Source organism: Poecilia reticulata, linkage group LG11, assembly GCF_000633615.1.
Source record: "Poecilia reticulata strain Guanapo linkage group LG11, Guppy_female_1.0+MT, whole genome shotgun sequence".
Classification (NCBI taxonomy): Eukaryota; Metazoa; Chordata; class Actinopteri; order Cyprinodontiformes; family Poeciliidae; genus Poecilia; species Poecilia reticulata.
Window position 1 is genome coordinate 11,892,186 of NC_024341.1, and position 15,555 is coordinate 11,907,740.

The 15,555-nt window shown below is 38.4% G+C and overlaps 1 protein-coding gene across 2 annotated transcripts in view; it reads right to left on the minus strand.

The window, feature by feature from the left end:
- The window catches only part of rapgef5a (Rap guanine nucleotide exchange factor (GEF) 5a), a 47,565-nt gene extending 33,814 nt beyond the window's left edge, over window positions 1-13,751 (minus strand). The window contains exons 1-2 of one of the 2 annotated variants that reach the window (XM_008421770.2): window positions 13,191-13,751; window positions 2,171-2,221 (exon numbers count right to left, since the gene is read on the minus strand). In XM_008421770.2, coding sequence (XP_008419992.1) covers window positions 2,171-2,221; window positions 13,191-13,334 — 195 coding nt within the window. In that variant the 5' untranslated portion in view covers window positions 13,335-13,751. The remainder of the gene's footprint in view (window positions 1-2,170; window positions 2,222-13,190) is intronic. The other variant, XM_008421771.2, reaches the window with a different exon arrangement.
- Between the last annotated feature and the right edge of the window lie 1,804 nt (window positions 13,752-15,555).

The following is a 15,555-nucleotide window of genomic DNA, read 5'->3' on the forward strand; positions in this document are numbered from 1 at the left end:
TGTTTCTCAGCTGAAAATCGTTGGTTATTTGGTGGCAGACAAGGATCAGGTTCTGTACACCCATAACGGTCTGCAACAAACTGCAATGCCTCCTGTTTTGTGACTTTTATTATCTCTAAATGCTGAAAATCTGACACTTCAGCAGGTGAAAAGTCTTGCCCACAGACAACAAAAGAAGTGGACGGAGCAGAAATCCAATCTGCAATCCAACGATTGCAGGATGAACTCCTACCACCGTTGCTACCATCATCTCATAACATTAAAACAGACAAACATCAGTACCTGTTGTTTTTTATTCTGACAAGATATAGGGACTATTCTATCTGAAACTCTCTCAGCTATATGATAAAAAAAATAAATAAAAAAATTGAAGAAATTTACCGGAGTGAAAATGCCAAGTTCACCAGGAGGTCTTTCCATGCTGTGCACAACAGCATCCCAAAAAAAGGAGCTAACTGAACCTACAAGCTTCAGTTTTTCAAATTTAATGCTAAAAGTTTATAGCAGCAGGTTTAGAAAAGTTGCCAGAATAGGAAGAAAGTCTCTTTTCTCTGAAAAGAAGATAGTTCCTGTCTTGGCATATTGACCCAAATGATTAGCTCTCACCCTGCAGCAGTGCCTTCAAACTTCGCAATTACTAGGCTGAGCATAAACTGCAGAGTTAAATGTGAGCCCTGAAAGCTAAAACCGCCTCGACTGCCTAATGCAACATTCCAGAATATACCAGCATATCCACAACAAAACGACTAAACAGTACATACGTGAGGTGTTGAAAAGAGCCACATCAAAATCACCACCATCACAAAGTACTGTGGAGGAATAAAAAAGAAACCTGCATCTACAAATTCATGCAAACAAATAATGAACTGATGAAGAGCTGTGAAAAAAACCTTCTCAAAAAAAATGTAGGAGACTCATATGGTCATAGAGCAGCAGACAGCCTGACTAGTTTACCAGTTAATACGAGTCTTTTGGGTTGTGCATATTTCTCAGCTGTCATAGCTAAATGCATCAGTGAAGCCATCAGAGAAAGCACACTTGATGCATTTTGCAGATGGTGTCCCCACATTCCTTTAGTGAAAGTCACAGCGTTTGCTCTCTAGTATTATTTTTTTTTTTCCTGAAGCTACAAGTTTGATTATAAAAAGAAGCACCTGAAGCAATGTGACAATTTCCTTATTCTTAATTCTAACATGTGATATGTATGCGCCACATGATTTGAGGAAATTTGCAGTTATTTGTGCTGCAATTCTTTTCTGACTTTTGGTTAGATACTATTTGTATTCCAATACAAAAGGAAGTCAAACTCGCAGTGAACAATATAGGTTTCAGATGTGGAAACGCATTGAAAGAAAATGGGTAAAAATGGGTCAAATGTAATTGCAGTGTAACCTATAGTGCTATCTAGCTACAAAGTGCTGTTAGTTGATATTTCACCCTCATCTTCTATTTGTGCAGGAGGAAACGGGACGGTAACAAAAAATGCAAAAACATCTCCAATGGAGATGGTATTTGTTTTGTTGTTTTTCCAAGCTCCTGTTGAGCCCAGGTGATTCCACACGGGGAAATCAGAATGAGGAAGAAGTGGTGCGATGTCGCCTTTTAGACAAAGATCTGTTATTTAACAAGAGTTACAAAAGCACTTCTCAAATTTCAAACATCATTCAATCTAATCTAATCTGAATAACTGGTTCAAAAGTCAGATCCAGTGACTTCATTGGAATCCCCCCAGACTGTAACAGAGACCTGACAAGAGATCCTATCAGCCGGCATCCTCTTGTGTGGGTGGCAATGTAATGTTCACACGATTTTCAAAAGATAAAGTTTTTCAAATGTAATTATTTGGCAAATTTGTTTTTTATATACTTGTCCTAGATGTGGGTTAATGTTTTATCCACTTTGTTTAAACCTTCAGAGATGAAGGACAATAATCTAATATTTGAGCTCTTAAGCTTTTTTTTTTTTTTGCATAGTGCACTGCTTAAAAATATTTCCAAAGCCACATTGCATGATCAAATGAGGCCCATGTCAGAAGTGAAAGTAGCTTGGACAATGTTCAAGGTAATAATTTCCACTGATGTCATTTGTGAATAAACACTTCATTGTGCTGAACAGAGAAAACTAGAAAGTAATGATGTCATTTATATATACTTGTGCGCTTCCTCCCTACCTTGTGTACTGCAGACCCGGTGCTTGGTCCAGGGATAGTGTCAGGTGATTGCTGTTGAAACAAAACACAAGCCATCAGAGCCAACTCACACAAGATATAATGCACACACACACAGTAAACACACTAAACAAATAAGTCTGAGAAGGGGAGGACTGGTTTTATTATTCTGAAAACATTAGTCAGGTTTGTTTGAACTCACAGCAGAAGTAAAGCGAGGGAGCAGATCCACACATTAATGCAGGACGTGTTCCCATCAAACACTTTTATCAAACTTAAAGAAAATGTGATCATGTCATCAGAAAGTTTTGTCAGGGAACTGTACCAGTCATAAACTCAAGCAAACCATTTGTGCCCTTTACTTTATATATTCTCGCGTGCCTCCTCCACAAGTAAAACTTGTACTTGACGATTCATTCATCGTCAACAAAAACCAACAATCTGTGTAATTGTCACATTTTACAGACAACCCACAATAAATATCTTCCCACCTAATAACACCATCCTTTCCCCCAGGTGCATCCACTTCCCCTATCAGGAAATAAACCCTTAATCTTTATGGATCATTGTGGTGCCACTGCAGGAAGATGAGTGTAGACACGGCGCTGAAAGACTGGTTATAAACCAGATTAACAATGATCAGGATTGTCAGGTAAATAGAGGGGGAGATGACTCATGAAGAGTGTTCAAACGTTTAAAGACTGGTAACACTATAGCGTAATGCTATAATAACATGACAAAACGTCACCCTTAAAAGAAGAATTTAACATTTTCTTTACAGGTGTGAAGATGTCCTCTGTTCATGATGTCAAGCCTACACAAAAATACCAAAAATTAACTCCTGATGAAAAACTGATAAAAAACTATTAGGGCCAAGAAAAAAGAAAAAACTTTTTGTTCAACTGAATGCCTTCCACACTGGTTCAGGTTGTACTGGTTTACTTTATCAAATAGCAAAGTTGTCAAAGCAACAAAACTAGAGCAACTGTTATCACGTTGAGAAATGTCCATAAAACGTGTGAAGCACCACTGTAAACAGAAACTGGTTGCATATTAATCTTTATGCCAACACACCTTAAAGTGACGGCTGATGTCATACCATTTAATCATCTCACCAATCAGACAGAAAATTGTAAGATGTGGGTTAGTGTAGCGAAGGTTATTGAGTTCAGCATCATAAATGCAACATTAGCATTTTAATATTTGGAAACAAAACTATATTTAGTCTAATTCTGCAACCCCAGTGAAGTCTAAAACCTGCTTTGTCACATGTAATAACTTTTCCCATAGCTTTTTTAGAAATGTTATTTTTTGAGTATGTTGAACATTATAAGTGGAGAAACAAGAACTGAGTGTGGCTCATTGTGGGGACATTAAATGACATTCTCTTCAGAATTGAAGGGTATTATTCAGAGAGACTAAGTACAGCATACTTTAAGTAAACTTTATGCAGAAGAGTTGCCCAAACTTTGCCATTTGCTGATGTGTGTACACATTTGTCACACTATGTATTCATTTATCTACTTTCCTTCAGCCAGCTAAAGCAAAAGTGCAGAGGCGTTCTCTAAATTACATAAGCCACAATTTTGGCTGTGTACGTATATTGTCAATCTTGTAACGGATTGTAATTTGAACCTCTTTAGTTCAAATGTCAGCCTCTGTTTGCTTTCTAACAACGTAAGACAATATGAGAAATATGTGAACGAATGGTGCATAGTTAATTTGGCTAATTAAAATGAGATACTAAATAATGTAATGATAATTGAGAGCGGATATGCACGATGAATACGCCAGCTGGTTTATACCACACTACACTGAGCTCAGGATTCTTATGTAGCAAATTATTGAAGTGATCCCATTTAAATGTTTGTGAAAATGAATTTTAGCTGGAAAGGCACCAGCAACCCTCCCGACCCCACTAAGGGACAAGGGTGTAAAGAGGATGGATGGATGGATGGATGGATGGATGGATGGATGGATGGATGGATGGATGGATGGATGGATGGATGGATGGATGGATGGATGGATGGATGGANGATGGATGGATGGATGGATGGATGGATGGATGGATGGATGGATGGATGGATGGATGGATGGATGGATGGATGGATGGATGGAATTTGAAGGTGGCTTTGGTAAAGTGTGAAAATGAGCAACACTGAATTTAAAAACATTTTAAATTTGATGCAGGGGTCCGAACTCCAGCAGTCAGTGGAGATAAGCTGGGCACCTTTTAATACACCATTTGAAGGACCTTTTAACTTTTAAAATACTTCAATATGATACATCATCAAAATCAAGCCATCTTCTTGAACTCACATCCCCCAACATTTGCACTCTTGGACAGAATGCTGCCTACAAGTAAAAATAAAGAGCACCTCCTTAAAACATTGAAAAATGCAGTATACTAATGGACACGGCTGGAGCAAGGGGGCAAAATGTGTATGTGCATGTTGCACTCCAGGGTAATGGCACCTAAACAAACATATGCTGTAAGTCCATTAGGATGATGATCACGTTTCCAGTTGAGTTTACTGGACAGAGACAGATAAGCAGCTCTGGCAGTCAGAGTTTAACATGTTTGTGAGCTGACTCAGTGAAACATGAATACTCGTGGGGTTATAGCTGTTATAGGAGTCCGTGCTAGTAATTGCTGCTGCCCTTCTACTTTTTATACCCACAGACTAAAAAAAATGACAAACACATGCAGGTAGATAAAATTTGCAAATGAAAAGCAGTTTAATGAACCTGAATGATGGATGTAGATTTTTTTTAAATTAGCTGAGGCGCCAGAGGGAAGAAAAAAAAAGTAAACAACTCACAACAATTTATGAATAAATAAGTGGATGTGTATGACAGATGGAGAAGAGGAGAGATGAGGAGGTGAGAGGCAGAAAGATCATTGTAATTATGAAGGAAGCGAGAGAAAGAAAGATGGAGAGGGCGAGTTGTTCAGCAGAGGATTTGAGTTGCAGGGAAATGAGACGGAGAGATGATTAGAGGGATGGAGATCAGTCTGGGTGATCCTCATTACAGCAATGACACTATTTGGAATGCCCCATGCTCACACACACACAAGATAAAATGTAAAAACTGCACACATCTCCATTATTCTTCATCGTATTGCAGCTAAAAAAAAAAACAACAAAGATCTTTAATACTTTGTCACCAAAAATTGGACAAATTAGATCAGCGCAGATTTTAGGAATCCCTAAATTACAAATGTTGAAAATTCTCCAAAAATACACTTCTTATCTTGTTTGCAAAATGCATGAATGTTATCTGCACTAGATATCTCGCACTCTTAACCATGCAAAAGCAGGGATTTGATCACTTTCAGCCTGGCAGGCAAAGAGCACCCCAGGAAGTCTTTAGCTAGCTGATTAGATGTATCCGACTACACGGATGTTATTGATTCAGAACGTCGCAAAATCAAAGCATTAGGTGTACTTCCAAACACACACAGCCAATTCAGGCATCTTCTGTCAAACTGATGCTATTTTACAACTGCAGTTTTTTTCCTTAGTAAAATATTAGCCATAATTCATCAATGAATTGCAGTTGTTCTTCTGTCAGGCAAATGTTTAGCAGTAGATCCTTCTGATTCACAATCTTTTGTTTCTGCTGTCGTCTTCACAATTTAACAATAATTTCACTAATCAGAACAAATTATGTTCAGATTATGCTCAGCCGGAGTGTTCCCCAAAAACTGAACAGTTGTGAACCGTTGACAAGATCATGGGCGCCAAAGCTCAATGATGCATGGATGAGCTGAAGCTGAAGACTCGCATCACATGGAGGGCCAAATGTTTGCACTGTTCACCTTGAGAAACACGTCCCAGCAGGATGCACAATCATAAAAAAGCCAAGCTGTCAGTGACACTGCAATGTTTTGACCAATGAACCTTAGGTCTGCTATCCACATGGACATTGCTTTAACACTTCAAATCATTTATGCCCTCTATCAGAGACAGTATTCCCTGTTGGCTGTAACCTCTTTCAGAAGGATAAGGCTCTTTGCGACAAAGCAAAGATGGTGTGGGAATGTTTGAAGAGCACAACAAAGAGTTTGCAGAGATGACTTGGTCTCTAAATTCCCCAGATGACAATCCAATTGTGCATCCATAGGATGTGCTAGGAAAACAGATTTGATCAGAACTTTCCACACAACTTTTAGAAGATGTTTCTTTTAAGGGTTCTGTGGAGTCCATGCCTCCAAAGAAAACAAAACAAAAAAAAAACATAAAGGCTGTTTTGGAAGACGTGATCATAATTGACACCGATACTGACACAAAGACAGTGATCAGATAAAAGTGTTATAGTGGAGACAGAAATGCACTGAAGCCAATTAACAAAGGAACTATAATGCTGAAGTTATGAAGCTCACTTTCTTGCTGTAAAGTTACCATGTCAGTGTTCATGCAGTGCAAATGCAGCATTTAGACAAAATAAAAAATTTCTGTCTCTCCCTCTCGCTCCATGTCTCTCCTTTGTTTTTGATTCTCCATCGTGTCTCGTAATCTCTTTGTTTTTTCTAGTTATAACACAGATCTTTCAAGGGTTCTTTGTTTATCCAGTGTCATCTCTTCTCACAGACACGCTCGGGAATCGCTCCAGCACCAGAGGTGTTTCATTCGTACTGTATCACACATCAAGATGGAGTTCTGCCGCTATGTTCCTGTGAGTCCTGACGTTTGTGCAGCACTTCCTCTGCAGAAAAACACTTCCATGTGACAAGGAGTGAGGACTAATGTCATTGCAGCTTTGAAGGGAGAAGAGAAGAAAGAGAGGAGCAGAGAAGAGAAAAGAGAAGTGCACATGCTGACACACTTATCAATGCAATGACTTCAAAGTGCATATACAGAGAGTGAGAGACAGAGCAGGAGCAGCGAGGTCATTATCTGCAAAAAATGGATTACTCTCAGATTAGATTGCTGAGCACAGTGAAGAGCTGGAACACGCTACGCTTGGTGAGCCCCCCTCTCGCACACTCCAGTACACATCCAAGCTAAGCTCCTGTCGACTCCTCGACACGTTCGCCTCTCAGGGAAGTCAAAATGGAGTCATCAGAGGAGACAAACACAGCAAATGCATTCAAACTCTCCAAAGCACGAGCTTTGGGTTGTCCAAACAAGTCTTAAGATAAATCCTGTAATTAGTAAATACTCAAGAAGTTTAAATGATTTTTATGCTATTCTTGTTCAGTCTGGACAGTAATGAGCATATCCACCTCTAATACTTGCATCAAGAAATAAAAGCGGACCAAAACGTAAGACATGGCAGCAGTCGGGGAGTAAAAACCTTGGACAGCTTGTTTACTTTTATGACAAACATGCTAAATTTTTAAACTCTTAAGAGCTTTAGTTCAGTTCAGTTAAGGTTTATTTGAGTGCCAGGGAGGCAATTAATGATACAGCAAGTAAAAAAGGAAAACAAGTGATTAAAAAAATACAAAGAAATTCAGAAAAAAACAATAAATTATTCAACTAACTCCTCTCAGTTTGGTTATTTTACTATTGAATGTTGAATTGAATTCATTAGCTTACAGAAACATTTAGATGAAAATGTACTTCATTGGTAAAGACTGGAATTCTGGAAAACATGAAAAAAAACAGAGTTGAACAAGTTTCCTATACAATTTATATTTATTTAATATTACGGTTCTCTTGGTGCATTTAAGGATAACTAAGATAGTTCTAAAAACAAATTTAACATGACAGATTGGCTTTGTTGTACCAAGACAAATGTTGTGCAAATCGTATTAATCTTTGAGTGACTGGTAAAACTTTTCTTCCATCACCTACAGTGGTTTAACATTTTCCTGATACGAAAGAGACAGAACCAGATCGTTTTTGCATCACTGGCTAATAAGAAGCTGCTACCATTTTCTGATCTCTTGTAAGAAATGTGTCATTTTTCAAACAAATTTTGTTGGGAAAATCACAGGCAGTCATGATGAGGAAATGAATGGAGCACTAGCTATCACTCTTATGAAGGAAATGTTTTTTTTATAAAGATACAGTTGCCAAGCTACAAGCAGCATGACTAGTATAAAACATCTGACTATTGCCTCTAGCAAAGCAGATAACCCAACTAAAAAGACAGCTACTATCCGTTTGCAATATTTGCAGCACTGAAACTGTAAAAGAAATATAATATTTTATTTTGGAAATAATTTAATTAAATAATTTAAATATAAGTAATAAAGTAATTTTCCACATTTTCATTTAATTAAGATGGTGTATTTTAGACGATTCAGGAATCTCAAGCCAGCTCATGCCTAAATGCTTTCTGTGGAAAGTTGATGGCAAGAAATTGGATCTTAAAAACTGTTGTGTTTTAAACAGACCCGAGGCAATCACATAATCAGTATTACTGGTTAAACAATAAACCTATGTTTATGTCAAAGTAAGCATGGCCCTTTAAATCCTTCTCCTGTCTCATGAATATATTTGCTTATTTACTCCTCCCCCCAACATAAATGCAGCCTAAGTTTTAAATTAGAATAAATGACCCTAAGCTATTCCACTTGGCACTAAAGTTGCCTTCAAAGGAATTTGTAATAATGTGAGTTTAACTGCTTCTTTCTTCTTTGTTTTATCAGGAATGCAACAAACATCGTCATTGTTATGTAACTTTTCCATTTCATAATTGCCCTTCTGGCTTGAAATATACTCTGTGTGCATAAAGATTGGAGCTTTATATACATTTCTTCTTAATGAGACTTTTTCCCCCCAACCCACGTCTTCATCTTTCGTATTTTATGTATGTATAATGCAGTTAAAAAGGAGAAATATTTATGGCAGAGGCCAAATCACATCCGAGGCTACTGTTCGCAGCATTCATATTGTAGAAATTAGATCAGCTCCTGAGGAATATCAACAACCACTCACAGAGGGAGTTTTAGAAAGGGAGGGGAGCCTTTCAGAAAAGCATTAACAGTCAAAGGCAATCAACTTTACATCTAAAATTGGCCATCAGTCAATGCGTTTGCATGTCAGAGTTTTCATTAAGGTTTCAATCAACAAGAAAGCTCAAGTAATTCACATTCATGAGTGCATTTAGGTGTTGAACACGAGCCATTTACTGGTGAGCGAATTACAGCATCCAGGTTGGAACCTGTCAAAAATAATGTATAACAAGGATTTCTTGATCTGATCCCAAGAATTTGTGTATATCGAAGAAAATAAACTAAACTCACAGTATTCAGCTTGTGAATTTATATAATTTTTAAAAAGCTACTGACTTGTACTATCCTGGGATACACAAAGAAGGAGACACATTCGTGTGAACAACTTAAAGTTGATCCAAAACTTTGAACCATGATCTGAATCATCTTATTCTATCTAGTTCTTTTAAAATGTAATTTGCCCAACAACTATTTTTGGGTGAATAATTGAGATGTAATCACTAATCAATCAAGGCACCAAGACTTCACAAGGGCAAAGTGAACACTGACAGTAAATTTTTGTTTCTTCTGATACTTGAAACACCTCTGAGCTCACAGCACATCCCTCCTTCAGCAGCAGAAACATGGAAAGAACCTGGAAATGGTTAACTCGGTTGTCAAAACTCCCCGTACATGGGATCTAATAGAGCATTTCTGATCCATAGGGTATTAACCCTGGAATCCACAAGACCCACAGGATTCTCTACAAACATCCCAACGCCAAACCCCAAAAGACTTGCTCGATGTTTTATTGTGTTTGTCTCAATATTTCACAGATACCTCAGAGAAACAACGACAAGCATAGACAACAATACAGATGTACCGTAGTTTAAATATTGTGGATATTCAACATAACATGTACACGCACATGCACAAAAACTATTCAAATTGACCTTTACTAATATTATTTAACAAAGTATTTGGATCTTAATTCCAGTGAAAGATACTGCATTACAATACATTTCAGAGAGATCCATCTCACACCACATGCATATCAATCTATCCAAGTTTTTTCTTTTTTTTCCCGCTTCAGTTAAATAAACGACACGCAGTGTTTTCTGTAAAAGTATTCTTCCGTTTTGTTAAATCAAAACCCGTCAAGAAAAAACAAAAGCAGTCAAGAACTAAAAACTGCAACAAGTGTATGGAAATGTAACCAGATCCAGGGCAGAGCAACATGGTAAATGTGGTAAAAGTTAAAAACTATGCGTTATCAATTCTTTATGCTTCTTTCACACTGCAGACGTCAAAAGAAGTAATAAATGGAGCAACAGAGCAAGTTAAAACAATGTGAGACAGGATTCTCCAAGGTGAGGCTGCTGGAGGCTAGACTCTGAGGCAATTGATGGCTTTAGTGCAACACAGCAGTTTCTATTCACTCTGGATTTTTTATGTTATGTGAGAAACTGTCAAAGATTTTGCATTAATAAGCAACAGAAACAAAATGTGTGGTTTTGGGAAAGGTAAACAGGTAAAAAAAAAAAAAATCTAAATTCATTTTAGAGTAAACCTTTATTAGATTCTCAAGGATTTTTTTTACTACTATCTCGGTCTCTTCATTGTTTATTTTGTTATACTTATAGTGAGTGCACAAGCTATTGTGAGTGAATGAAAGAAACTGGTGGAATCTAGTGAGAACCAGTCTGCAGTGAACAGTTACGTATTTACTCTAATTGTGTCCGTCTCATTGCATAACTCTCACAAAATAAAAAAACTAAACTGAAATATTCATCCACTTGATCTTTCTGTTTCCGTTTCTCCAAATGCAGCAGTTTAAAAAAGAAAACAAAATGTTATCAGAAAAGTGCTCAGGCTTTTTGCAAGATTAAATCAATTTTAAATACTTTTAAAAGATTTTCTGGCACGACTGGCCTTTATTCACAGCAATCAGTCAGGAAACAGGCTGAGTGAGAATTGATAAAAAAAATTACAAAGATTAGGAATCGAACCCTTGATAGCTGTGTCGAGTACTACTAGTCATATTGACTAATTTTACGTTAAAATTTGTATGTATTTTGGGTTTCAATATAATAATTTGGATAAGCTTGCAATTCTTTCCTTTTTTGTTGGATTAAAAACTATTACATCTATTGGGGAACCTTCAGCCCATTTCCACCGCATTTGTTAAAGTGCTTAGAAAAGTACATATAAATATCAAGATCAGCCAAAATCACCATCTGCAGGTCCACCTCAAAGAAAAAAACTGTGGCTAGAAAAAGTCAATCAGTTCATCTTTAATTATAGATTATACAATTAAAACCCTAAAGAAACCCCTTGTGCAGTAACATTTTAATTTGGTTCCATGCATGTTTTATTCACCTCCGTGTCAAGGTCCAATATCAGTGAATAATTAGGCAAGAAGATTTCTACCACATTAACCATTAACAGGACATGGAGTGGCCTCACTCTGCAGTTCATTTGCACATCACTTAAAATTACCAGATGTAACATGACACAAACTGCTCTTCTCAGTGGTCCTATGTGGCTTTATCACAAGAAAAGCTGCATATTTTTAGCACATCTGGCTCCAGCGGGACAGGAAGTCCTGGAACGCCACCGACGATTTTCACAAAGGGAACCAGGGACGAGTGTTTGAGTGGCCGCCGCTGACGACAAGGATAAGGAGAGCAGACACTCAGAGCAGGCATTTGGCATGTCGGCTGCTTTTTGTTGGACACAGCAAGGTTCAGAAAAAGCTTCACTGGCCAATCTTTGACAAAGAAAGCCAAAAAGCCATTGACCGATCAATTAAACAACTGGTATTGTTCAAGAAATACTGAATTTGAGAAGCGAGTCAGACAGGACTAAAAAGGCCTTCAAGGCTGTTTGGCACTAGGAATGGACCTGTTACAAGTCTGAAGGTACACAGAGGCTTTAAAAGATTAAGTATCAAAGCAGCTATTGTTCCCATGGTTTGTGTGGCATCTTTTTTATAAAGATGCCACAGAAAGTGCTGGTGGGATGTGAGTTTTATTCTGGCTGCAGCATAAGTTAAGAAAGTGATGCCCCATCCCTACAGTTGCTCTCAGATAAATTCTGGCAGTAAGGACTTCAAAAACTACAATTGCATTTATTATTGGTGTTTATTCTGTTTCAGTCTATGGACGAAAATTTTTATTAATCTTAATAATAATAATATATTATGCTATTTTTCAGCAGTAGAAATATGTATTTTTAGTATTTTAAATCATTGTTTGAATATAAAGTGTGCTACTTTTACTCACGGTTGAGTCTTTGAAAATACACCAAGTCATGCCAATTTTACGCCACTACGCCCACATTTATCTTGCAGCTTACTTTTAATTCCCAAAGATGTGGTAGGCACAAAACTGTGAATCTTGAAACAAAAAAAGGGAATTCTTGATTTTCTCTTCAGAATCAAAATTCATTTGAAATTTACATCAAGACTTTTGTTCTGCTTCTAATTCAAATTAGCCTATTCTCATACAGGGACTGCAAAAGTTAGCATGGTTGTAGTCAAGTCTGTGCTGTCATTATGAGCTCCATTTGCATTGTCAGTCTTTACCACTGTAAATTTGTATTTATTTGTATCAAAGTAAGATTTGGTAACCAATAACACCCTACGTAATTGTAGTAAAAAAATAAAAGGCCACAGCTCTGACTTTCACTACCTCAATAATGTCATAAGTAAACTGACAGATATTAAAAAAATACAGCTTGATCAGAAAAAAGAAAGAACACTGAGCATTTGAGTGAAAAATGTCATTACCACAGGTACTTTTAATGTGACTGTGAATGATGGTGGGGGTGGGTGGTGTTACCTTGACTACGGGACTGTGAAGGTATGGTGTCCAAAAGCTATTCTGGTCATTATGGATGTAGTAGGTAACAAGCACAGTTGCGTGCACACACATTTATATATATAAAAAAGCTTGCCTCTGCGACATGCAAGCCTGTGGGAAAATGAAAAACACCTGAGTCGTGACGAGCTTACAAAACCGCCTCAGAGCACAAAGTGGAGTCATGCAACCTGGCAGTTAAAAGATAACACAGCCAGTAACGTTCATCAAACACGGAAGGACGGACATTCAGCGGTCTGTTCGAAATACTCACGCTCTTTTTCCGCAGGTGCAGCCCGTGCTTGAGCAGCCCCGGCAGATCCCGGATTTTGTGTTTGAGCTGTGCTTGGTCCCGTGCGCTCCTGTTCCACCGCAAGCCCGCGAGCAAGCCGTCCTCTGCGGGCTCCGAGTCCTCCATGGTTCACCCCCCTTCTCCTCCTCCTCCTCTGACTGCGTGTCCTCGAGCTGCCTGCCGCCTGCCTGACTGCCTCCACTCCCGGTGTCTCTGCCTAGTGTATCCTCAGGAGGCGCACCGCCGCCCGCGCTCGTTCGCCATTTCCCCCCTGTTCCTCGCGCTTACGCTCGCCGACCCGCATCTGCATCCAGACCGCGCGCGGCGCGGTTAACAACCTACCGAATGTGTTCCGCAGCACGCGACGCTGCCTGCTCCACCCAGTGGCTCGCGCGTCCCGCTGCTCCGTAGCCTACTACCAGGTTGATGTGTGCGCTGTCCAGAGAGGGGAGGGGAGTTACAGGTGCATCGACACATTGCATCACTTCCACCTTTCATTCACTGACGGTCAAACCAAGGTAAAGCAACAAACGGACTGTTATCACCGATGGCCATCACTCGGTCTTAGTACCAGTTTATTTTCAAATCAATGCTTGGTTTTTCCTGTGTGTTTGTCTCAAAAGTTGTAAAACAACACAAAGGATAATGTTTGGGGGAAGGGAGGGGGAAAAAAAACTGAAGACAGATCTTGGTGAGGCTACGTCACCACATTACCTGGGTCAAATTTCTAAAAGTAAACAAAGGGACAGTCTCTGTTATGTGTGTATGTGTGAGACAGCCCATTTTTCAGGCTTCAAGCTTAGTTTTGTTCTGACAATGTCGGGAATGTTTAGTCTCAGGCAGGTGTGCAAAATGAAATATGAGAGGTCTTAATCCTGGGTTTTGTTGCTTGGTGTAGATGAAACGGTCTACGTAGTGTGGCTGCCAAATGACTGTAGATGTTCTTAATCCTTAAAGTCGGCATCAGACAAAAGCTAGTCTTTTAAAGTCCTTCTTTGGAAGCTTAGCACAATTACATAGTAGAGTCTGTAATGTAAGCTTAAATATGGGCCAATATAGAAAGAAACCTCTTGAAAGGTTCAATATATCATCATGGCCATTGGGACTGCAGATGAAATTTAGCATTTTGGCTAATTCTGGCTCTTTTTAACTCAAGAACTGGTGTTTTATTAAGTATATTCCACTGTCCTCTTTCAAATAAATTCAAATATCAGCTAACTAAATAATAAGAAATGTTACTGGTCCATATACAATGTGCAGGAATGCAACATAGAGTAAGTAATATAGTAGTTGTATTGTTTTGGCTTTGGAAATGTAACCATTTTTTTAAGCAGGAAAGATTTCACTGCACTGCTTTGCAAGATTAAGTCTGCACCACCTTTTTGATGATATGTTCTTCAATAAAGATTATCAGAATTGTGGACATCTACTATCCAACTCATCTCTAAGATGGTAAGGATCTCTTGGAACTTCAGGCTTAACCCAAGTGTCACGTGAACAATAATATATATCCATCCATCCATTTTCTTTCACCCTTGTCCCTCAGTGGGGTCGGGAGGGTTGCTGGTGCCCATCTCCAGCTAATGTTCCGGGCGAGAGGCGGGGTCACCCTGGACAGGTCGCCAGTCTGTCGCGGGGCAACACAGAGACACACAGGACACACAACCATGCACACACACACTCACACCTATAGGGGCAATTTGGAAAGGCCAATTAACCTAACAGTCCTGTTTCTGGACTGTGGGAGGAAACCGGATATATATATATATATATATATACACAATATTTAATTTAATATTGTTATTTAATTATAAAGATATATTAAATGAGAAAATAGTTATGATTATGCTGTTTGGTTTTTAAGTCTGCCAGTTTGCCCTCCTTATACTCCACAGAAACAGCTGGAAAACCCTAACCACTTACAAATACACAGTTAATGTCTAAGAATAAAGGTTAAGGGGTGAGAATGGGATTCAGCCAATAGGTTTGGGTTTTCTTTTTGGTGATCCTGTGAACATTCACCTTACTCGTGTTGGTGTCTTGCTGCTTTTAAGTTTACAGAATGTTTTCTGCCTTTTACAACAGGTAATTCATGTCTGCATCTGCAATGCGTCTTGTTTTTGTAGCCAAAGATCTCACTTGGATGAAAGTTCAGAGTTCACATTTGGAAACATCTTCAGAACTTTTATCATCTTCAGTGAAGAAAAGAGATTGGTGAAAACTGGTAACGGTTTGTTAAACAACATCTGATTTAATTGTTAAATCACAATTGTTAATAATCTTAAATTTGCAGCTGAGACTTGACACTAAAATATCAGATTTGTACAGTTTACCAGCCACAAGTAAA